General features: G+C 46.4%; 1 protein-coding gene and 1 non-coding gene across 6 annotated transcripts in view; both read right to left on the reverse strand.

Moving 5' to 3' along the window:
- Positions 1–3297: 3297 nt before the first annotated feature.
- On the reverse strand, positions 3298–3370 carry TRNAE-UUC. The gene has a single exon. It is a non-coding gene; the product is annotated as a tRNA-Glu (tRNA).
- A 4644-nt stretch (positions 3371–8014) lies between these two features.
- The window catches only part of STPG4 (sperm-tail PG-rich repeat containing 4), a 43163-nt gene continuing 26912 nt past the window's right edge, over positions 8015–24265 (reverse strand). For 2 of the 5 annotated variants that reach the window (XM_025260980.3, XM_025260976.3), the window contains 2 exons: positions 14189–14293; positions 8015–11154 (listed from right to left, as the gene is read on the reverse strand). In XM_025260980.3, the coding sequence (XP_025116765.1) occupies positions 11038–11154; positions 14189–14293 (222 nt within the window). In that variant the 3' untranslated portion in view covers positions 8015–11037. The remainder of the gene's footprint in view (positions 11155–14188; positions 14294–24265) is intronic. The other 3 variants (XM_025260978.3, XR_006543306.2, XR_006543307.2) reach the window with 3 other exon arrangements.

Below are 24265 nucleotides of genomic sequence, written 5' to 3' on the forward strand. Positions count from 1 at the left end.
CTCAGGACACAAAATCCAGCTGCTTGAGCAGCTGGAACTCTGGGTGAGCAGTAACGGGCCCCTTCTGAGACCCTGCATCAGCCCATCACTTCCTCAAGCCCTCCTGGGCCCTGGGTGAGATGGAGGTCCTGCTGGAGGAGACAGACAACAGAACTGGCCCCCACCCTTGCCCCTCCCTATCACTGCCACTTTATGGTGCACTGTGAGGCTCCTGTCCTGGCTCTTGATGACAATCCTAACGTTCTCCCTGCAATATACTAGTTAGTATAAGGCACTTTGCTTATCCGTGAACTCTCTCTGACATTGCTCCTCTGGTAGTCAACAACCTAGGGAAGTGAGTTTTGTCCCCGTGAAAGGTGATGCAATTATGGTGCCTCCGCTCACTGCTTGGAACACAGCCAAGCTGAGAGTAAGGTCCCTGCCCACAGAGCCCGCCCCAGCTCACCGGATGGGAGAGAGGCAGGTAGCGCCTGTCACCGAGGCAGCAGAATGACCCCTTTGGGATCCATGGAAACATGTTATCACCAGGAATCCTCTGCTCAAGTGTCACAGGGGCAGATGCACGGGTCCAGAACCCCACCCCCCACCCACCCCACTGCACCAGCAGCTGCAGCCCATGGCCTGGGACCCACACTTCCAGGGGAGAACAGCCCATGCTGCCTGCCGCCCTCGCCCTTTCTGCAGCCAGAGAGGAGGTTTCTGAAACAGAGATCACTCAAGAAGCTGGAAAGTCACCCAAAAAGCAAGAGGGTTCTCAAGACGCCAGGCAAACCAGAAACAAGAAAAGGTCACCACAGGGGCTGTGCACCAGGTCATGTGAGCCCCCTGGCCTGCGCACCAGCTGACTGGGCCACGGGTGGTTTCCAGAACCAAAGTTCCTCCTCTGTGCACCAGCCCACTACCCAGGGGGTGGCAGGGCCCCCGAGCGGAGAGGCCCCCAGCCTGCCGTGACTCCCCCTCCTCCCTCACACTCACTGTCTTCCCCTTTTAACTGGCTCTTTGGAATTTGGCAAGAAGTCAGCCATTGTGGGCCTCTTTTAAAAACGTTTCTCCCCCTACCCCAACCCGAACCGTTTGAGAATAGGTTGCATAAATCATGCCCCTTTACCCCTTAATAATTCAGTGGCTGGTTAAGAACAAAGGGTCTCGTCTTACGTAACCACAGCAGTTAACAAATGAAGGAATTTCCCTGACGCAGTGTTTTCTCTCCTCTCCCACCGCTCTCCTTTGCAGCCCTGTCTTCCCCCAACCCAAGACCCCATACTGCACTTAGCTGTCACGTCTCCAGTTTCCTTTCATCTGCAACAGCTCCTCCCCCTCTCTTTGCCCTTCACGACACTGGCACTGCTGAAGGCTGCAGAGGGTCTGGCCTCTGAGGTGTCAATGTGGTCGGAGAAAGAAGCAGTTTGGGGACTTCCCTGGCAGTCCAGTGGTTAAGATTCTGTGCTTCCATTACAGGGGCATGGGTTTGATCCCTGGTTAAGGAATTAAGATTCCCACAGGCTGCATGGTGTGGCAAAATAATAATAAATTGTATTTTTTTTAAATGATGCAAAAACAAAATTAATTAAAAAAGAAAAGGCAGTTCGTGGTTGGAGCAGAGGTTGAAAAGCAGTAGAAACCGCAGGTCAGAAAGAAAGGAGAGGAGCTGGTTGGAGGCTTCCCAGGCGGCACTAGTGGTAAAGAACCTGCCTGCCAATGCAGGAGACGTAAGAGACATGGGTTCAGTCCCTGGGTCGGAAGATCCCCTGGAGGAGAGCATGGCAACCCACTCCAGTATTCTGGCCTGGAGGATCCTAGTAGGCTAAAATCCATGGGTCACAAAGAGTCGGAAACAACTGAAGTGACTTAGCACAAACACACACACATGAGCTGGTTGGAAGAGTCAGGAAGATTAAAAAATGCAGAGCAGGTGAATCTGTAAAGACAGAGAGCTCCAAACAGAAATGGATGCCCATTTTCAAGGGGCAGAAAATGATGGAAGCCCAAGAGCTTCATCGATTCTGTCCCAGACAACCTTTCCCACTCCTGCAGCCTGAGGTTAAGATTCCCATCTGAATCCTTTCCCTGGTCCTTGCAATGACCCCTCATGACTTAAGGGACCTTGGGTGCGTCTCTTCCTGTGACTCTGCCCATTCCCAGAGAGGCACACTCTCCTCTCAGTGTGCACCTGGAGACCAGCCTTTGGGGGGCACATGCCAGGGTACCCACCTTTAGGGGGAGGAGCTCTGACCAGAGGCAAAGGGGCACAGGTGGGTGTGGCAAAAGCCCATCTTGCAGGAAGTCAGTGCAAGAAGGTGAGGTGACTTGCCCAAAGACCCCCATACTCCAGGGCAGTGGTCGACATGCAGGCAGTCTGCATGCGAGAACCTCGTCTACTGCATTCTTCCTGGGACACCTGCCAACCAGAGGAGGAGCACACGTATGCTGAAACGGGGACCAGAGCAGGCGTGGGGACACCACGGCAAAGACCAGCTGGCCTCAGGTGTCAGCTCTGATGCCTGAGATGGATCCCTTTGCTGTGTACAGGTCACAGCATAGGTGTATTCCCCAGCTCCCTGTCCCCAGGTCCCAACAGCCCTCCTTGTATATCATGGCTGTTCAAGGGCCTACAGTTCTTAATTTATTATATTCTCTTAATAAAACTGTATGTATGCTTAATCTCATTTTATAAATTATTTTAGAGGGACTTCCCTGGTGGCCAGTGGTTAAGAATCCGCCTGCCAATGCAGGTGACTGGGGTTCAATGCCTGGTTGGGGAATTAGGATCCCACATGCCGTGGGGCAACTAAGCCCACATGTTGCAACTGTTGAGCCCTTGCAACACAACTACTGAAGCCTACACGCCTAGAGCCCATGCTCCACAATGAGAGACGCTGTCACAAGAAGAAGCCCACACACCACAACGAGAAAGCAGACCCCATTCGCTGCAACTAGAGAAAGTCCATGCGCAGCGATGAAAAGCTCATGCGCCATGATGAAGACCCAGCACAGCCAAAAAAAATACTCATATATCTTCACCATTAGGATCTTCATCTACACTATCGATACATGCATCATTAAACACAACTTTCCAGAAGCTTCATTTTCATTTCCATATAAGATAGGGCATATTTAAATTTTTGGAATAATGTGGCCCCTGGAGCCACATATTAGAAGCCATTATTTACTTCTAATATAAGTAAAATATTAGGAGCATTGTCCACCCACCCAACCCCATTCCCCATAACTTTTAAGGTGACTTTTTTTTACTTTTTAAAAATTTTTGGCCAGGTCTCACAGCTTGTGGGATCTTAGTTCCCCAACCAGGGATTGAACCTGGGCCCATGGCAGTGAAAGTGCCAAGTCCTAACCACTGGACTGCCAGGGAACTTCCAACATGACTGCTTTTTAAGTGATCTTACAGAGCTTGTTTATAACATCTAACATCTGCAGTCTTAAGGTCAACCTTCCAGGAATGATTTCTAAAATCAGTAATAAATTTTTTTATCTTCTCTTTCAAAAAACTTAATTCATTTCAGATGACTTTTGTCAGTACCAAACACCAAAAATGGCTGAGGTTATTTAGACTAAAAGTCCTTCCCCAGACAATTCTTTGCAGTTCAAAATAAAAGGAACTTCCATAATATAAAAGACGTTATGAAACAGGAAAGCCAAACAATCTTGAGAAAAGAAGGATAAAACTGGAGGTATCATACTCCCTGACTTCAGACTATGCTACAAAGTTTCAATAATCAAGATAGTATGCTAGCACAAAAATCAGACACACAGATCAGTGGAACAAAAAGAGAGCCCAGGGACTTCCCTGGTTCTCCAGTGGCTAAAACTCCCAATACAGAGGGCTGGGGTCCAATCCCCAGTCAGGGAATTAGACTCCACGTGCCACAGCTAAGAGTTCACATGCCATGCAACTAAGATCTGGCACAACCAAATAAGTAAATAAAAATTAATATTTTTAAAAATAGCCCAGAAATAAATCCACAAACTTATGGGCAATTAATCTATGACAAAGAAGAATATACAATGAGGAAAAGACCATCTCTTCAGTAAGTGGTGCTGGGAAAACTAGACAGCTACATGTAAAATAATGAAATCAGAACATTTCCCCCATATTATTTACAAAAATAAATTCAAAGTGAATTAAAGACCTAAATGTAATACCAGAAACCATAAAACTCCCAGAAGAAGATGTAGGCAGAACACTTTCTGACATAAATTGTACCAACAGATTTTGGGTCTGTCCCCTAAGACAAAAGAAATAAAAGCATTCACCTGAAGCTACCACAACATCGTTAATCAACTACACCCCAATGCAAAATGCTTTTGGTGTTAAAAAAGTCAAAATTAAAAAAAATAAAAATAGGACCTTAAGTAAAAGCTTTCGTACAGCAAAGGAAACCATTGACAAAATGAAAAGATAACCTACTGAATGAGAGAAAATATTTGCAAATGACATGACCAATAAGGGGTTAATATACAAAATATATAAACAGCTCATATAACTCAACATAAAAAAAAAACCTGATTAAAAAATGGGCACAAACCTGAATAGACATTTCTCCAAAGAAGATACACAGATGGCCAATATGCACATGAAAAGATTCTCAATATCGTTAATCAGAGAAAGGCAAATTAAAACCACAATGAGATACCACCTCACACCTCTTAGAATGACTGCCATCAAGAAGAACACAAATAAGAAATGTTGGCAAGGATGTGGACAAGAGAGCCCTCCTACACGGTTGGTGGCGATGTGAATCGGTGGAGCCACTATGGAAACAGTATGGAGACCTCTCAAAAAGCTAAAAATAGAACTACCACATGATCCAGCAATTCTCCTCTGCACATATATCCAAACTGAAAAAAATAAAAACACGAATTCAAAAAGATACATGCACTCCAACAGCCAATTGTAAATAGCATTATTTACAATTGCTAAGATATGGGACTTCCCTGGTGGTCTAGTGACTAAGATTCTGAGCTCCCATTGCAGAGGGCTCCGGTTCAGTCCCTGGTCAGGGAACTAGATCCCACATGCTGCAACCAAATAAATAAAACAAATAAATAAATTTTTTTTTAATTGCTAAGATATGGAAGCAACCTAAATGTCCATAAACAAAAGAAGATGTGGTACGTATACACAATAGAATACTATTCAGCCATAAAAAAGAGTGAAAATTTGGCATTTACAACAACACAGATGGACCTGGAAGGTATTATGCTCGGTGAAATATGTCAGACAGAGAAAGACAAATACTGTATGATATCACTTATATGTGGAGTCCAAAAACTAACACAAACTCGTGACTATAGCAAAAAAGAAACAGGCTTAAGATATGGAGAGGAAACTGGTGGTTACCAGTGAAGAGAGGGAAGGGGTAGAGGGTTAAGAGGCACAAACAATGATGTATAAAATAAATAAGCTGTAAGGATATATAATATGACAGGAATTATAGCCAATATTCATGATAATTATAAATGGAGCATAACCTTTAAAAATGGTAAATCATTACGCTGTACACCGGAAACATCATATTGTATCAACTATACCTCAATAAAGTACAGTATTCAGTAAGCTCTGGGTGCTAACATTAGAGCAGGCACTGGGACATCCACCCATTCCTCAGCAGATCCCAACTTATGATCCCAGAGCCCACAATCCAACACTGGCCTCAGGCCAGGATACGCAGATGACACCACCCTTATGGCAGAAAGTGAAGAGGAACTAAAGAGCCTCTTGATGAAGGGCAAAGGGGAGTGAAAAACCTGGCCTACACCTCAGCATTCAAAAAACGAAGATCATGGCGTCCGGTCCCATCACTTGATGGCAAATATATGGGGAAACAATGGAAACAGTGACAGACTTTATTTTCTTGGGCTCCAAAAATCACTGCAGATGGTGACTGCAGCCACAAAATTAAAAGATGCTTGCTCCTTGGAAGAAAAGTTATGACAAACTTAGACAGTGTATTAAAAAGCAGAGACATTACTTTGCCAACAAAGGTCTGTCTAGTCAAGGCTATGGTTTTTCCAGTAGTCATGTATGGATGTGAGAGCTGGACCATAAAGAAAGCTGAGCACTGAAGAATTGATGTTTTTGAACTATGGTGTTGAAGACTCTTGGGAGTCCCTTGGACTGCAAAGAAATCAAACCAGTCAATCCTGAAGAAATCAATCCTAAATAGTTGTTGGAAGGACTGATGCTGAAGCTCCAATACTTTGGCCACCTGATGCGAAGAGCTGACTCATTAGAAAAGACCCTGATGCTGGGAAAGACTAAAGGCAGGAGAAGGGGAGGACAGAGGATGAGATGGTTAGATGGCATCACTGACTCAATGGACGTGAGCTTGAGTAAGCTCCAGGAGATGGTGATGGACAGGGAAGCCTGGCATGTTGCAGTCCATGGGGTTGCAAAGAGTCGGGAGACGACTGAGTGACTGAACAACAATACCACCTTGACTTTAGCCCAGTGAGACTGATTTGGGGACCCCTGACCTCCTGAACAGTAAGAGAATAAATCTGTGTTGATTTAAGCACCAAAGTCTATGGCAATTGTAACAGCAGCCACTGGAAACGAACACACATAATTTCGTTAGTGAGCTCCCTGGGCACGGGGGTACTCTGCAGTCCAGCTCCCATGCCCAGCCCAGGAGGGGCTGGTGATCAGAAGCCTCAATAGCTGTGACCATGCCGGGCATGTTTCCGAGCATCCCTGCCCCCTCCCAGGCTGCTCAGTTAAGTGGGGGGAACAGGTTCCTGCCTCCTTGCCTCCTGCCAAGCCCACCCTGGTGACCAGAGATGTAGTGTCACTGGGCCTGAGCCCTGCTTGCTGCCTACAGTTCTCAGGGACTAAGCTACACTCTGACCCAAAGCAGCCACATTGCCACCTCCCTCTGCTGCTGGAAGAGCCTCTCTGAGCCCCTATGTCTCCTCAGAAGGGTGACATCCTGTTTTGGGCTCTGATACGGCCAAGGGTGTCGTCATTAAGGCAACGCAAAGACCTGCTAAGAGACAGTCTTCACGTGTCCAGCCCATGGGCCTCCCCTTCCTCTGGCTCCTCCTCCTTCTGTCCCTGACCCCTGTCGCTTACTTGCCACCCTCAACATCCAGGCCTCTGTCAGCTTTGGCTCATCCTACCATCCACAGTCGCGTCTTCACCAGGGAGATGGCAGACGAGCCAGGCCAGGATCTGGGTCTCTGGCAGTGGCCCCCACAAGCCCACCCAGCCCCTGTGGTCATCAATCCAGAACTCAAACCCCTCCGTTTGTGCACAGCAGAGTCTGCATGCCTGCAGCCCTGCCCTTGGGCCAAAACCAAAGATCTGTAAGGTGCCTAGCCTAGAATCAGGCTGGCAAGAGTGACTGGGTTCAGGCCCTGCTCACCTCTCTATGCAAAACAGCCTCCACTAGAATGCACCAGCAACCTGCTTCACTCAGTCCGGTCCAGCCCCGCCCTCTTCCCTCAGGACTCAGCCAGACACCAACACGGGCCAATCTCTTCTTCTGAGCCGGAAAGTGTGACTTCTCAGGGCAACGGGGGCCCTGTCTTAAACCTTTACAGGTTGGAGGACTACCTGTGGCCCCACCTAGTTACTGGTGATTGGTGTTTTCACACTGTCCCAGCAGATATTCTCAATCTTGGCCAATCATTGCAATCACCTGGGTGTGGGGATGGGACGGGGGAACAAAAACTACTGGGACTGAATCCTACCAACGAGTTTGATGATGGCGGGCAGTTGCCAGGCTGTGAGAGTTTTAAAGTCTCCCTAGGGGATTCTAAAATGCAGCTTAGAACAACTGATTTGGAACTTGTGGAATGTGTTTTCAAGATAACAGGGCTTCCAAAGTGATTCTAGGCTTGAGGACTGGAGTCCAGGCAGCTCGTGCTGTTTTGAGGCGGGTGGCACCGGGCAAGTGAGAGGTGGTGCTGGAGGCAGGGCCGGTTGCCTGAGCAACCTGTGGCCCTTGGTCTCTGGGTCTGGAAGGTGTCCTCTGTGGGCCCAGAAAGCAGTGAGGGGGCGTTCACAGTGCGGATGAGGAGGAGGGAAAGAGGAGAAGAGAAGGGAGGAGACAAGCTGTCCCCATCAGTGTGGTGACTTCTGACATGCTCTGACTCAATGCAGAGGGAATTTCACAGGGCAACAGCAGATGATATTTGCAGCGAAGACGAGCCATTCCCTTTGGTTGAAGCCAAATTCCAAGGGCAACTGGGGCAAGTGAGTGGGAGGGGAGAGGACCAAGGGATGCTCAGGGAAGCCAGGGCAGGGACCTCGAGAAGCAAGCATCACAGTGGTCCATGCAGGAGGCCAGAGGGACCCTGGAGAGAAGGCCCCTCAGGGATATGGGATAAACACCACATTCCCTTCCATCTCTGGGCTTTTCTAACTCAGTCTGGACCTGTCACCGGATGCGCACAGTGGCTGTTAATATCCCCTCTCGGAGCTCAAGCTCAAAGTCAACCCAGGTCTGTCCAGTCTCTCCATGTTGGAAAAGACAGGAGGAGGCCCTGCTCTTCAAACGCTGTCCCGGTTTTAGGCTCGTGGCAGGAAAAAGCCACCCAGAATCCCTCCGGGCTATTTGGGAACGCCTCCCACTACCTGTATGAAGTACTATTTAAAATGCCGGAAGATGTCAAAGAGTGGAAGCAAACACTGCTCTCCTCACTGCCAGGCGCAGCCAGCCCTGCTGCTAGTACCTAGGGCACAGCTTCTGTCATATCACCCGAGTCACAGAGGAGGCAGAGGGCTGTGTTACGGACAGGGGCAAGGCTGCTAGGGAGGACAGTACTGAGGTGCCCCCCGGCTCCAGACAGACTACGGAAGCCACAGGAGCCGAGGGCGACTTTAGTGCAGACTCAAGACTCCAAGGTGTCCGGGTGGCCCTGCAGAATGTTCTCTCGCCGTTCCACCTCCAGCAGATGTCCTGGCAGGCCTCCTAAACCCCCTTCTTGCAGACCAGGCAAGAGCCATCCCCTGCGTCTTATGCTGAAAGGGTCTTCATTCTCTTCTAGAATATGGGAGAGCTGCCCTCCACCCCAACTACACACAAGACACAGCTGGGCCCCTGCAGCTGTGTCTGTCTGGCCCAGGGGCCGAGGCCCTCCTGGCCAGATCTGGAGGGACCAGGGTGGACCCCTGACCCAAGCTGGCCAACTAGATTCTCTCTCCTGGGAACCCGGCAGTGGAATCAGGAGGGGCTGGTGACATTCTTTAGGGCGTGACATGAACGGAAAGCAGTGTTAGACCCAACACAGCCGGCCTGAGGGAGAAACAGCGGGAGGGTGAGGGAGGGGGGAGGAACTGCTCCCGCTCACACCCCTGGGTCGCTCTGCTGTCTGGAGATACCCCCACAGACGTGCAGCACAGTCTCCCTCCTGCCCCTGCCAGCGTGAGGGTTCCCCTGACCTTCCACCCACAAGCCCCAAAACAGATGTGATCACCGCTCACCTCGCTCCTTCTAGAGCCCTGCCCCCACTGCCCTGAGCACCAGGCACAACCTGGCCCACTGCTCCTGGAGAAAACGCCCTCCGTCAGAACCGCCAGCGTTACCTTCTGATCCTGCAGGGGCCTCTGACCCACTTGGAGAATAAAGCTGCCCTGTGGCCATCTGCTGATCAAAGTGGGGCAAGAGCAGCCACCCAAGGCAGCCACCTCATCCTCCAAGGGGCCATTTTCTGCTCTAAGGAACGCAATGCAGGGAGTTTCTTCCATAAAAGCAAAACGTGGATAAACCCAGATGGGAGATGCAGGCCTACCCTTCCTTGTCCCCAATGCCTACTTTACAATGGTATTTATAAGACTAGAGAACTGGGTTTTTCTCAATATAATAAAATATAAGGATTTATATTAGATTTTCTTTCTTTTAGTTAAAAAGATTCCTTCCTATTACTGATGAATGACTCTATAGTCTCCCCATCCTTCCTTTCTCCTGACGTCATTTCCTGAGCCCATGCCCTGGCTGGAGTCCATGAGCAGTGCTTACTGCTGGGCCTATGATCTGCGCCTCGCCCAGCCCCCTCCTGCTCCGCCTGCACCCTCCACTCTAGCTGGGCCTGTCTCCCTCTGTTCCCCTCCAGCAAATGTCCCTTCCTGCGTTTTGCTCAAAAAGGGTTCCTTGCCCTCCACCTTCTTCCCTCTCCTCTCTGCCGGTCTCAGTCTCCTGGTCCCAGGGGTGCCAGCCAAGCTGCCGGCCGCACTCAGCCACCCTTCCCCACTGGGGGAGTGCTGCCCTGTCTCTGCTGAGCGCCTGGGGCCCTCGATGTCAGGATCGCTCCTCCATGCACTGGGCACAGTGATCTCGCAGTTTCCTGAGCCCAGGGTGTGTCTTCCCGGTGGGACTGCTGCCCACATGACAGCCACCCCTGAGCCGCACACACAAGGTAACCAGGAAGAGGTTCCTGGCATGGTTCTCAAAGCCTTCCTTGAGCTGGAAACTATTCCAAACTACCTTTCTGGCCTTGTCTCCCCTTTAACCCACCCTAAATTCAGTCACATGCGTCGTTCATCTTTGTCTTAACCTCCACTCCCCACCCCCAGCACAGCGCCTGGCCCGGAGCATACTGTCAAAATATTTTTGTTAACTTGAAACCACAAATGCTCATCAGGCTGAAGCAATATTGTTCTTTTCAGGGAGATGAGATAGAGAAAAAACTATTGGGTTCCCGTCAAGTTCAGGATGGCCCTTGTTGAAGCCTCCAGGAGTCCATGAGGAATGACCACCTCAGTGCAGTGGAGACTCAGCTAGAGAGCCCAAGGCGGCAGAGCCCAGGTGACTCCTCAGGGCCCGTCCGGATGCTGTGAGAGCAGTCCAGGAACACACCCTCTGACAACACACAGAGAGAGCATATAATTTACTGTTCAAACCGGGAGACTTCTGAGAGGGAACTGGACATTTTGCTGGAACTATTCCAGATAAGTGGGCTGGGCGGTCAGGCCAGGCAATCGAATATGGTCTGTGGTCAAACTCTCCTAAAGAGGAGACAAAAGAGAACTTACTAAAACTCAAGAGCTGCTTAGGGCCAAGGTAGGGTTTATTTATTTTAAAAGCCAATTGTGTTATTGAAGAAAAAGCTGTGTTCTCGGCCCATTTTGGCTATGGTGCGGGGCTGCTTGGGGAATTGTGCTGAAGCTGTATATGCTCCCGGGCCAGGGGTTTTCTGAAAACACAGCAGAGAACAAGTGATGATATAGTGACACCAGAACCTAGAGCCTCCTGAGCTTGGCTGTGGACTCAGGCGTGGCTGGCAAACCCCCCCAGAGGGAGACGAGGGCTGCGCTGGTCCGGGCTGAGGCCTGTGCACCTGAGAACTGGAGCCTGTCCTTGGCTCCTGTCCCAGGAGGCCTGCTCCGGTCCCCAGCTCTCCCCAAGGCTGCAGAGATGCTGAGAGAAGGGCAGACAAGCAAGCGACAGCCCAGGGGAGGCGGGCTCACTCTTCCCCTACACCTCAGGACACACTTTCTTTGGGGCACCCCGTCCCTGTGAATGCTAGTGCCCCCAGTGACTTCACTCTAGTGGTCATGGGTTGGAGAGGATGGATTCTGAACCTGAACAGTCGACCTCAGAAGCCCAAACTCCTGCATTTCCATCATCTTCCCCAGTACAAATAGAGTGAGATGCAGCACTACCAAGGCCCATGGACCTCAGGTTCAAGGGATGGATGAGTTCTAATTTTGAAAAGCCCTGTTTTCACTTTGATGAAATGCTTGAAAAATTCAGTTCAGTTCAGTCATGTCTGATTCTTTGCAACCCCATGGACTGCAGCACGCCAGGCTTCCCTCTCCATCACCAACTCCCAGAGTTTACTCAAACTCACATCCATCGAGTCAGTGATGCCATCAACCATCTCATCCTCTGTCATCCCCTTCTCCTCCTGCCTTCAATCTTTCCCAGCATCAGGGTCTTTTCCAAGGAGTCAGTTCTATTGGAATTTCAGCTTCAGCATCAGTCCTTCCAATGAATAGTCAAGACTGATTTCCTTTAGGATTGACTGGTTTGATCTCCTTGCTGTCCAAGGGACTCACAAGAGTCTTCTCCAACACGACTGTTCAAAAGCATCAACTCTTCAGCACTCAGCTCTCTTTACAGTCCAACTCTCACACCCATGCATGACTCTTGAAAAATTATTCAACCAATTATTTAAACAAAGCTCCTCTTATGTCATGGTCAGATGCCAATGAATGTCATTCTCGTTGATTTCTTAGGTCAGTGTTATCTATGCTGAGGTGCATGCAATATTCTTGAATACCCCAAAATTTTATCTTAAGAGAGACAACGGTACCTCTATGTATGGTTAAGGAAAGGGTCTTAATGTCAGACAGGCCTGGATTCAAGTCCTAGTCCTACCTAGTCCTACCATGAATGGCTCAATATGACACATGCTTCCTACTCCTCAAAATGAGGTTTTGAGGTTCACGGGGGGCCCCTAGGGACAGACAGCACCTGCCAGGCTGGCAGCAAGTACCACTCCACACACCAGTCACCGCCACTATTATGAGTCCCTATTATCACCAGCTTGTCACTGCCATCCTTCCCTGCAGTTTGCTATCTCTGCAGGAAGCAGGGAGAGTACAAACAAGATTACCAGAGCAGTCAGCCCAGGGTGCACGAGGTCAGCTGCCTGCAGAAGCTGCTTTAAATGACAGGATGTTTCCCTGGCCAAATGCAAAGGAGCAGCTTGGGAATCTAATCAAGTCCTGGCCAGACGTCAAAGGAAGCTGAAGCCCTTGTTAGTGCTCTTAATGAGGAAGCTGCCTGTGTGTGGGAGTCCAGGAAGGCCAGTGCCTGAACAGGAGGTTCAGGGGCCTGCACCCCAAAAGGCCATCCTTCGGGAAGCTGCCGGCCGCAGTCCTCAGACCTTGAGAACATCCGGCTCTGTCCCCCAGCCCTGATGTCACTGCTACCAAGCAAACTCTGCTGTTTTTTGGCTTCCTTCCTAGTTTCCTACAAGGGGAGACGCCCCACGGAGCACCGGCTCCAGACACCAGCCCCCTCGCTGGACACTTGTAAAGGAATACCACCACCTTCCGGCTTCTCCATCAGTCTCTTGGGATTTTGGTTAGCATGACTCCAACTTCCTGAAAAAGCTCAGCCCTGTGAGCTCGAATGAAAATCTGTTTGGATCATGATCATGCCACTAGGGTATGAGGATCTGCTGAACAGAACCACTAGCCTCCAGCTGTCTGTCTGTCTGTCTGTCTTTAGTCTTTCCGGTAGGGCCTCCCCAATCTTCCTCCGGAGAAAGATCGAATTAACCATCTCAAATCAGGCTACAAACCAGTGAGTCGGGGGGATTTTCAGACTGAGGAACAACAGGGCCACAGGAATGAAAACTTTAAATAATTAAACAAACAACCCAAGCCACTTTCATAAGCTCCATGTTGTGCTTCTGCCATCTTTCTTGGTCTCCTCTAGGCCTCCGAGGCTCTCACACCCTCCCAGAATCTACCTCCTTGCATATCTCCATGGACTCGAGCCTCTTCCCTGTCTGTCCTGAGTCCTTGGGGGCAGGATGATGGGCCAGGACTCAATGGTCTCCTTTGGCTCAAAGATAATGTTTCTGCTGTGACTTTCCGTTCCCAGAAGGCACACACACACAGCATGGCAGTTCTGTACGGGCCCACTGCTTGCCTCTATTTGTTAGAGGGGTTTCCCCACAAAGCAGCCAGGACATTATGTTGATGGCTAATCACTGTGCTGGCTGTTCTCAACTGGACTCATAATGCAGCCATGGTCTTTGGGCCTGGAGTCACTTTGAGCCTGAAGCTGGCTGAGGACTTATCTAGTGAACTCGATACTCTGCTGCCTTATCAAGCAATCTTAATGTATATACACTAGAATTGTGGGGCTTCCCAGGCAGTGCCAGTGGTAAAGAACCTGCCTGCCATTGCAGGAGACATAAGAGACGCAGGTTCGATCCCTGGTTTGGGAAGATCCCCCGGAGGAGGGCATGGCAACCCACTCTAGTATTCATGCCTGGAGAATCCCAAGGACAGACGAGCCTGGTGGACTATAGTCCATAGGGTCACAACGAGTAGGACACAACTAAAGCGACTTAGCACACACACATGCACACTAGAATTGTATATAACTCTACTGCCCCCATCCCATTCCCAATGCCCACTCCACCCCCTACCCAACCCCCCGCGTCAGCCACAACACCTACAACCGTATCTGTCTTTTAGGACACTTACTGAACAGGCAGGCAAGAATCGAGGCACTCTGGATTGAAAACAAGAAGTTACAGAACCTGCTGAAGGTATTTTCAAGTCATAATGACCTGGTCCTGGGCCTTCACGCTGTAGAAAAAAAAATGTTTTTGTTTCATAAATAGTGATAGCTGATATATTTTGATGCTTTACTTGTCTTTTATGAATAAACATATGAATCAGTGTGATATGGTAGAAAAATCCCCGGACTGGGACATGGAAGATCTTGTTAAGGTGTGCCCTGGCACCAGGCACTGTAAAATGGGAATAATACCTGCTCTTCTTGCTTTACCTGCCTTATGGATGACTGTGAAGACTGCAAAGGAAATGACATGTCAAAGTCTCCCCTGTCCCTGCCTGGATACCCTTACCTCTCCCAGGCCCCCTGCCCACACCACCAGGTCTCACTCCATTCTTGTCCCTCTGCTGATGGTGACTTACTGCTCTGGGCTGTTAGTTTTATAAAACACACTTATTCCTTCACACAAATGCAGCATATGTTCTCGTAGTCCCCCAAAAAAGTATTTATAGCAATTCACTGTCCTACATACAATGCCATGCGATTAACATAAGTAGATGAACACAGTTTTAAAAAGACAAACAGCTCAATAGAAAAGTTAGCAAAAGGCAACTCACAGAGAGGAAATGCAGTGAGGAAACTGCGAGTTAGGCGGGCGGAGCTCTAAGGTCATTAATAACAAACTCACTGGAAAAGACCCTGATGCTGGGAAAGACTGAGGGCAGGAGGAGAAGGGGACGACAGAGGATGAGATGATTGATGGCATCACTGACTCGATGGACATGGGTTTGGGTGGACTCCGGGAGTTGGTGATGGACAGGGAGGCCTGGCGTGCTGCGGTTCATGGGGTTGCAGAGTCGGACACGACTGAGCAACTGAACTGAACTGAAGTTCTAATTAAAAGAACAATGAGATATACTTTTGTTGGGGTCAGGAAAGAAAGAAAGAGATAAAGGAAGGAAAAAAGGAAGAAGGGACGGGGAAGCCAAAACCTTTTGTGGGGGTAGGAGTATGGGGGTGGGTGGAGCCCAGGGCACTCACAGCTTGGCTTACAGGATCTTGGTCCCCAGATTAGGGATTGAACCTGCGCCACCACAGTGAAAGCCCCAAGTGCTAACCTCCAGTTGATTCCCAAGAAACTAAAACTTTATCCACAGTGTGGATACTCCTACATGACTTTGGCAGAACTGTTAATTTGATTAGCCTTTCTCAAGCATAATTTGGCAAGCTTGAAACAGCTTAAAAACACATATACCTATCCAAAGGGAAAGAAAGAAAAAAGGATTCTGGTTACTCCTGATTGTTTCAGGAATCCAGAAGACAAATAATGAGTTCTGAGCCCAGATATGGCAGGAAAATGAATACAGCCCAAACACCACAGTAGATAACGTAGACAAACTGTTAACCTTTTCTTCCTTTCTAGCAATTCATTTCTTTTCCTCTCCCATTTTCAAATACCAGTGCTATTTGACAGAAAAAAAAAATCTTTCTGGCATGATGTTTTAGATCTGTCTCTGAATAATGCAGGAACTAGGGGAAGTAGGCGGGGGTGTAGACTGGCCAAGAGCTGGTCATTTTTGAATGGGTGAGTACATGCGAGTTCTGTCTATGCTGCTGCTGCTGCTGCTAAGTCACTTCAGTCGTGTCCGACTCTGTGTGACCCCATGGACGACAGCCTACCAGGCTGCCCTGTCCCTGGGATTCTCCAGGCAAGAACACTGGAGTGGGTTGCTATTTCCTTCTCCAATGCATGCAAGTGAAAAGTGAAAGTGAAGTCGCTCAGTCATGTCTGACTCTCAGCGACCCCATGGACTGCAGCCCACCAGGCTCCTCCGTCCATGGGATTTTCCAGGCAAGAGTACTGGAGTGGGGTGCCATTGCCTTCTCCGAGTTCTGTCTATATGGTATATATATTTAAAGTTTTCACAATACAAAGTTAAAGACAATATATATTTGTTATTTTGACCCAGCGATTCCATTTTTAGGAATTCTTCCTAAGAAAACAATTGAGAATGTGTACAAATATTTGGTTACAAAGACATTCCCTACAACACTGTTTCTAAGAGTTGAAAAATCAGAAATGAAAGAAATGACCAATGACGTGTGCCTGGTTAAATAAATTGTGATTCTTCCATCCAGCCATACAAGCTGATGAATTTCTATGGACATAAAGTCTACTCCCAAATATCATTAAGTGAACAATACAAGCTGTAAAAAATGTGCATTAAAAAACTGGGAATGGAATGTTCACCGACAGCAGTTTTCTCCAGGTGGTGACATGTTGAGTAAAAAGAATTTTCTTTTTTTTTTTTGCTTATTGGCTGCTTCTAATTTTTCTATGATGGACTTGAGTGTTCTCGAAATAAGAAAAAAAGTTATACTTAATGCATAGATAAATGAATATGGGAATTGGGTAAGTGAAAAAGGGGGTAGGGAAAAAAGATAAAATGAGCGGAAAGATTAGAACAGAAATGTATCCCGTAAGATCCTGTAACACACGAGACTGAGCCGCAGGTTAGCCCAATGGATTCGGCTGAATAAGCACCCAAATGTGGCCCCTCCGCAGGATTTAAGAGCAAGGCTTTCAAAACCCTGTTTTCCTTCTGTGGCACAGCAGCACAATTAGGGGTGCCATTCTCAATTATCCACCACGGATGAAGTCTGTTATTATCAGCCAAGCACAAGTCTGATAATCAAAGGATGTGTCTCATCATTTTACAACTCATGGCAGAGAGATGAAACAGCAATGTCTTCAACCTGATGCATCTGTGGAACAGAGACCGCTGTTAGGGCAAGGCTTCTTCACTACAGAAGTCTAAGCCACCATAAGCACACAGGATATAAAGTCAGGGGAGTCTGGACAGGAATGGTTTGCCCAGAGTCCCCTTGGTTTGGCCATAATAAATGCAAGTTCTCAAGCTGGAGTGGCAGCTGGGGCAAAAGATGCTGCTGAGGGTGTCACCACTGACTCCATGCCTTTGACAGCCCAGCCATCCATCTGTGGGATGGCTAAGAAACGCTGTGAACACTACCCTTTCCCCAGAAGCCTCATGTGGCTTTCACTTCTAAGCTTCTAAGTCGTGAGCTGCTTGAGAGTCCAGGAGCCAGGCCTGGTGAAGCCCTGATATGTGCCCATGCCATCCAGAGGTCTTCCTGCATGTGCGTGGTCATCTGAATCAAAGGCCTAAGACTCGGGACAGAAAGAAATTACTGAATGCTATCTGCTATTCAGCATTAAGCGGGGAACATTAAGGAAGTTGATGCAGGCCCAAGTTCTAATTCCAGAAGCCACAGGAGTCCTGTTCTAAGTGAGAAGTAATGATCAGGCTAGGGTCCTGCAATGGGTGGGAAGCAGCTTCAACAGAGTTCCTGTTTCTGCCCCATCCGAGGATGGTGGGCAGAGTGGGAAGAGCTGAAAGGAGAGAAGAGGGCTTGGTCCAGGATGGCTCTGAATGTGAGGAGAAATGGACTCAGTTCAACAGCGGGGTGGGTGTTGGTGGGTGGGGTGGGTTCAAAACAAAGAGGACAGGGAGAAGAAATATGGTATGAAGACATACTATGGCCTTGATCTTGAACTTGACTTATTTGGTTCCCATTCCATGCACCATAATGCTCAGTACCACCGTAGGCATCTGCTAAAGCCTTGCCACCACTACCTCCAACCCTCCAGGGCTGACAGGATAGGACTGGCTTATGTATACAACACTGCTCAGGAACTGAAAGGTGCCAGGTACCTCTGAAAGGTAGATGTGTGAGGGTAGATGAAGTTATCCCAAGATGTGCACTGAATTAAGTTCTCCAAAAATCTTTAAATCCTCTGAGTTTTAGGTGTGTTTCATTATGCTGAATGACATTCCCTCAAAATTCTTAAGACCTGCGGATTTGGAGTTCACAGTATCTCATAGTGTGACCTCGTCTGGAAATAGGGTCACTCCTGACTGTAGCCACAAAATCACAAGACACTTGCTCCTTAGAAGGAAAGCGATGACAAACCTATTCAGCTTATTAAAAAGCAGAGACATCACTTTGCTGACAAAGGTCCATATAGTCAAAGCTATAGTTTTTCCAGTAGTCATGTACAGATGTGAGAGGTGGACCATAAATAAGGTGAGTGCAGAAGAATTGATGCTTTTGAACTGGGGTGCTGAAGACTCTTGAGAGTCCCTTGGGCAGCAAGGAGATCAAACCAGTCAATCCTAAAGGAAATCAATCCTGAATATTCATTGGAAGGGACTGATGCTGAAGCTGAAGCTCCAATACTTGGGCCACCTGATTCAAAGAGCCGACTCACTGGAAAAGACCCTGATGCTGGGACAGAGTGAAGGCAGGAGGAGAAGGGGGCGACAGAGGATGAGATGGTGGGACGCGTCACTGACGCAATGGACATGAGTTTGAACAAACTCAGGGAGGTAGTGAAGGACAGGGAAGCCTGGTGTGCTGTAGTCCATGGGGACGCAGAGTCGGACACAATTTAGTAACTGAACAACAACAACCAGAAATAATAAGTTAAGATACGGTCATTACAATGGACCCTAATCCAATGCTTCTTGGTGTTGGGAGGTGTCAGTATTTGGTTTTAAGCTATCTTCCTTTTAAAATCATACAGCTAAAGGGAACCTAGAAAGAGCACATAGTCTGTCTCTATTGATCCTAGGCACAAACAATTTTCAATGAATCATACTTGAAAAGAGAAAAAGTCAGAGATAAAATAAAATGTATAGCCCCCAATGTCTATATATATACACATGCAAAACCTAAGAAATACACAACATAAACTGAAATTACTAGACATGGTGGTAAAAAGGATCTCACCCAAATTTGGTGGGGTGGATGGTGTGATAACTGGACCACACTGCCCAGAAGAAAAGAGGTGCCCCAGAAAGGAGGGGAGAGCCCTGGGTGGAGGAGGGCACACAGAGGAGCTGGACGTGCCTCCGTGGGAATTCAGGAGGAGGCATGTGGCAGGGTGTATCCAACCCAGGAAACTCTGCTGCTAAGTCGCTTCAGTCATGTCCGACTCTGTGCGACCCCATAGACGGCAGCCTGCCAGGCTCCCCCGTCCCTGGGATTCTCCAGGCAAGAACACTGGAGTTGGTTGCCATTTCCTTCTCCAATGCATGAAAGTGAGAAGTGAAAGTGAAGTAGCTCAGTCGTGTCCGACTCCTAGCGACCCCATGGACTGCAGCCTACCAGGCTCCTCCATCCATGGGATTCTCCAGGCAAGAGTACTGGAGTGGGGTGCCAATGCCTTCTCCCAGGAAACTCTAGAATTCTATAAGAATACGTCTAAAGGTTCAGAGGAGAAAGGAGACAAGTATGCTGGTGGATAGGGTAGAAGTAAACTCAGCAGGGGCCAAAAGTTATCTACATTTGTGAAATTAAAAATTGACAGTACTGGGACTTCCCTGGTGGTCCAGTGGCTGGGACTCTGTACTCCCAATGTAGGGGGCCCAGGTTCAAACCCTGATCTCATGGGCTGCAACTAAGACCCAGCACAGTCAAATAAACAAATAAAAGTAAGTTTGAAGAATTGATGGTATCTCTGAAGCTCCATACTTCTTAAAAAACCCTAGTACACCTGTAGTTATATTTGAAAGGTTATATTTTTCTGTATGCAGGTCAGAAAGCAACAGTTAGAACTGGACATGGAACACAGACTGGTTCCAAATAGGTAAAGGAGTACGTCAATGCTGTATATCATCACCCTGCTGATCCCCTGGAGAAGGAAATATCAACCCACTCCAGTACTCTTGCCTAGAAAACTCCATGGATGGAGGAGCCTGGTAAGCTACAGTCCATGGAGTTGCAAAGAGTCAGACACAACTGAGCAACTTCATTTTCACTTTATTTAACTCATATGCAGAGTAGATCATGAGAAACGCTGGGCTGGATGAAGCACAAGCTGGAATCAAGACTGCCAGGAGAAATATCAATAACCTCAGATATGCAGATGACACCACCCTTATTGCAGAAAGTGAAGAGGAACTAAAGAACCTCTTGAGGAAAGTGCAAGAGGAGAGTGAAAAAGTTGGATTAAAACTCAACATTCAGTAAACTACGATCATGGCATCTGGTCCCATCACTTCATCGCAAGTAAAGGGAAACAGTGGAAACAGTGGCTGACTTTATTTTTTTGGGCTCCAAAATCACTGCAGATGGTGACTGCAGCCATGAAATTAAAAGATGCTTACTCCTTGGAAGGAAAGTTATGACCAATCTAGACAGCATATTAAAAAGCAGAGACATTACTCTGCCAACAAAGGTCTGTGTAGTCAAAGTTATGGTTTTTCCAGTAGTTGTGTATGGATGTGAGAGTTGGACCATAAAGAAATCTGAGCGCTGAAGAATCGATGCTTTTGAACTGTGGTACTGGAGAAGACTCTTGAGAGTCCCTTGGACTGCAAGGAGATCCAACCTAAAGGAGATCTCCATCCTAAAGGAGATCAATCCTGAGTGTTCATAGGAAGGACTGATGTTGAAGTTGAAACTCCAATACTTTGGCCACCTGATGTGAAGAGCTGATTCATTTGAAAAGACTCTGATGCTGGGAAAGATTGAAGCCAGGAGAAGAAGGGGAAGACAGAGGATGAGATGGCTGGATGGCATCACCAACTCAATGGACGTAAGTTTGAGTAAACTCTGGGAGTTGGTGATGGACAGGGTGGCTTGGCGTGCTGCAGTCCATGAGGTCGCAAAGAGTCGGACACGACTGAGCGACTGAACTGAACTGAACTGATTTTTCCAAAAATGTTATCTACAAGTGAACTCTTTGAGAAGACTGACAATGGGAACTGTTTTAATCATCTTAACTTTCAGATTCCATTCAAACAGACATCTATTTGGCTTTTTTTCAATGTGACCATGTTTACTAATTATTTTTCTGCTCCTCACGGGATTTTAAGCTGAGTTTTTAATCGAACTAATTCCTTAATTGCAGAAATAACTGAAATGGTTCAGCATTCTTTCATAATGCTAGTATTTTTTTAAAAAAAGATTTCTTGATGTGGACCATTTTTAAAGTCTTTATTGAGTCTGTTAGAGTATTGTTTCTGTTTTATGTTTTAGTTTTTTGGCTGTGAAGCATGTGGGACTTTAGCTCCCCAACAAGGGATCAAACCCCCACCCCCTGTATTGGAAGGCGAAGTGTTAACCACTGGGCCACCAGGGAAGTCCCCATAATGTTAGTTTTAATGCAGAGAGTATGCCATGAATCTGCTCTCCCCTTTTCAAACTTCTGTCAAATGTGACTAAAACAGATAAATCACATAATGCTCATTTGTGTATGGACAGACTCTTTCCTGTTTATCTGATCTTTTCCTATTCTTTATAGGCTTGTCAGGTTTTAAGAAATACAGAAACATCTTGAAATACTTCTGACATCAAATAAAAGAAACCCATTTTTTTCATTTGACATTGTAAGATTTTATTTCTAGAGTGCCAGGAAAGATGCATATCCCTCTCATTTTTCATTTTATATGCAACTGTGAGAAATAATTGAAAAGGATCTGCTCAGCAAATCACTGTTGGAAGTCCCAAATCATATGAATGACTGAGTCCTGATTAAGTAGTAGTAATGGCATTATCTTTATTAAAGTAACAAAATATATTATGTTGACCATTTCCATGGCTCCTTTCTTCAAACTATTCTTCTGACTTTTAAAAATTGTATTTTGAAAGATTATAATAGCAATGCAAAAGAGAGAAAGGAAGCAAACACCCACCCTTAATCACAACACCTCAGCATAGCCACTAAAAGCATTTTGCTGCATTTCATGTTTTTAATAACATAATTTTTCTTACATGACTTTCATCATGATAGATGTACCAAACTGCAACCTGTGTTTTTTCATTATGCATTAGATCAGGAATCTCCCCTGCTCTCCACCCGTTCCTTGGAAAAATCACCTTCCATGAAACTGGTCCCTGGTGCCAAAAAGGCTGGGGATTGCTAAGTTAGTTCATAAACATTTCTGGTGTTATTTCATAATGTTAACAGTAATTATTTTAATGGCTGTAAAATATTCCTCTGTGTAGATATGGTAATATTCTTTTAAAATTATTTCCTTCTCCTAGATATGAAATTGTTGCTATCTCATCATCTTGCTATTATAAACAATTCCTTGATGATATTCTTTGCATAGATGAATATTATTATAAATAAATTATTACTTTAGGAGAGTTTTCAAACAATGAAATTAATTGGCTGAAATATATAAACAGTTTTGGTGGCTCAATACTTTGGTGGCTTTGCAAAGGGTTGTATTCTGTATACTTCCACCAGCGAGAGACTAGAAAAGCACTGATGCTATGGTTCATAGATACTGGGGAAAACAGACTTAGAAAAACAAAATCTTCCTTACTCCTCCTTACCTTAATGGGAGTATTAAATAAAGTCATCAGTATTCCCTATATGTTCAAAGAAGTTGTGCAGGATATCTGCTATCCTAAATGCCCAAATTGTGAAATGCATTCAGGAGGGAACAAAATTCATGCAATTTTTCTGCAGGTCAAGAATTAAAGGAAGGATGAGAGGAGGAGAAACTGCAAATGGCAAGTTTTACTTTGTCTGCTTTGCTTGGATAAGAATGACTATGATTTGTTGCAGTTTGTTTTCTACTCTTGGAAAAAATCCTGGGGAATTCCCTGGTAGGCCAATGGTTAAGACTTCATGCTTCCACTGCAAGGGGTGCAGATTCAATCACTGGTTGGGGAAATAAAGATCTCACGTGCCTGCCATACAGCAAAAAAAAGAAAAAAAAAACTTGCTATGAGGGAACTGTGTGTTTGCACTGGATCTCGGGATCTGCAGGACTTGGTCATTATTATCACGGTGCTAAAAGGAAATGGTGACTGGTACAAGTTTCCAAATACAATTTTTTTCTGTGAGTACAAAAGGGCCCTTTTTACTTTTGGTAGAACATATCTTCTGGTGTCTATTGCAAAATGCTCACACAAACACTCCCCTCAGTCTTTCCTACACACAAAACAATTCTACTGATCCAGGTGGCAAAGAGTCAGACATGACTGAGCATGCATGCATCCACCCCAGCCATAATCAATTACTATTATTATTTCATCAATAACTGAAGTATCCAATAAATATACAACCTTATATTGGTAATCTAAAGATTAGAAACCATCTTCCAACAAGACAAATCCCTTGGCAACCGCCTCTCCTGAGAGGCGCTTACACCTTAGGAACAACATGTAAATTCATCTACGGAATTCCTGACATAAACAAAAAGGCTGTGTGTTTTAACAAGTGATAATGGCTTGTCCACATGGAGGAACTTTCAGGCACATAAGATCCCAGAGTGTTTTAAAATTCAAAGTAACTGTACTTTTTACAACTAAAAAATGGAGTAGTGATCTGCCACATTTTCACATGTTTCCTCATTCTTTTGATAGGCTGTCCCTGGGGATTCTAGGTATAAATGATTAACACATTTCAATGAGCTAGTTTTCACAGATAATGGAAGGAAAGGAGGAGATAAACTTGTAAGTATCCATCTTTTATAATTTGCCTTATTCTCTAAAGGGTTTAAAGTGACTCAGTCTGAATGTCTGAATGTCGTCATACTGTCTTGCACCTGATCTGCAGGTCAGATTTCTGGTGACTGTAGGTTTCATGTACACCAATGGTGAGGCAACCTGTCCTAAGTCAAGAGGGCTCAAGTGACAGACACTGTGATCTTACACATAACACATTTTAAAAGAGTGATACATTTGTTTGTTTTTTTTTTTAAATGCCCCCCAAAACTGAAGAGCATTACAAGTGACATTATATTTCTGGAGGGAATTTTTTAAATATTTAAGGGAGAAATGGAAAAGGAAAGGATACAAAGATTTCATTCGTTCATTCAGCACATTTTTGAAGCACTGTACTAGGGGCTGGGGGCATCAGTGAATAAGACAGCCCCTTCTTTCATGGAACTTACATTCCAGAAGGTAATTACAAACTCTCTGATCTGACAATATAAACATTTTACATTTTAAACTTGTGTAAATATGAAAACACAAAAGTAAAAGCCAAAATTCCTGAA

Source organism: Bubalus bubalis, chromosome 12 (genome assembly GCF_019923935.1).
Source record: "Bubalus bubalis isolate 160015118507 breed Murrah chromosome 12, NDDB_SH_1, whole genome shotgun sequence".
Lineage (NCBI taxonomy): Eukaryota > Metazoa > Chordata > Mammalia > Artiodactyla > Bovidae > Bubalus > Bubalus bubalis.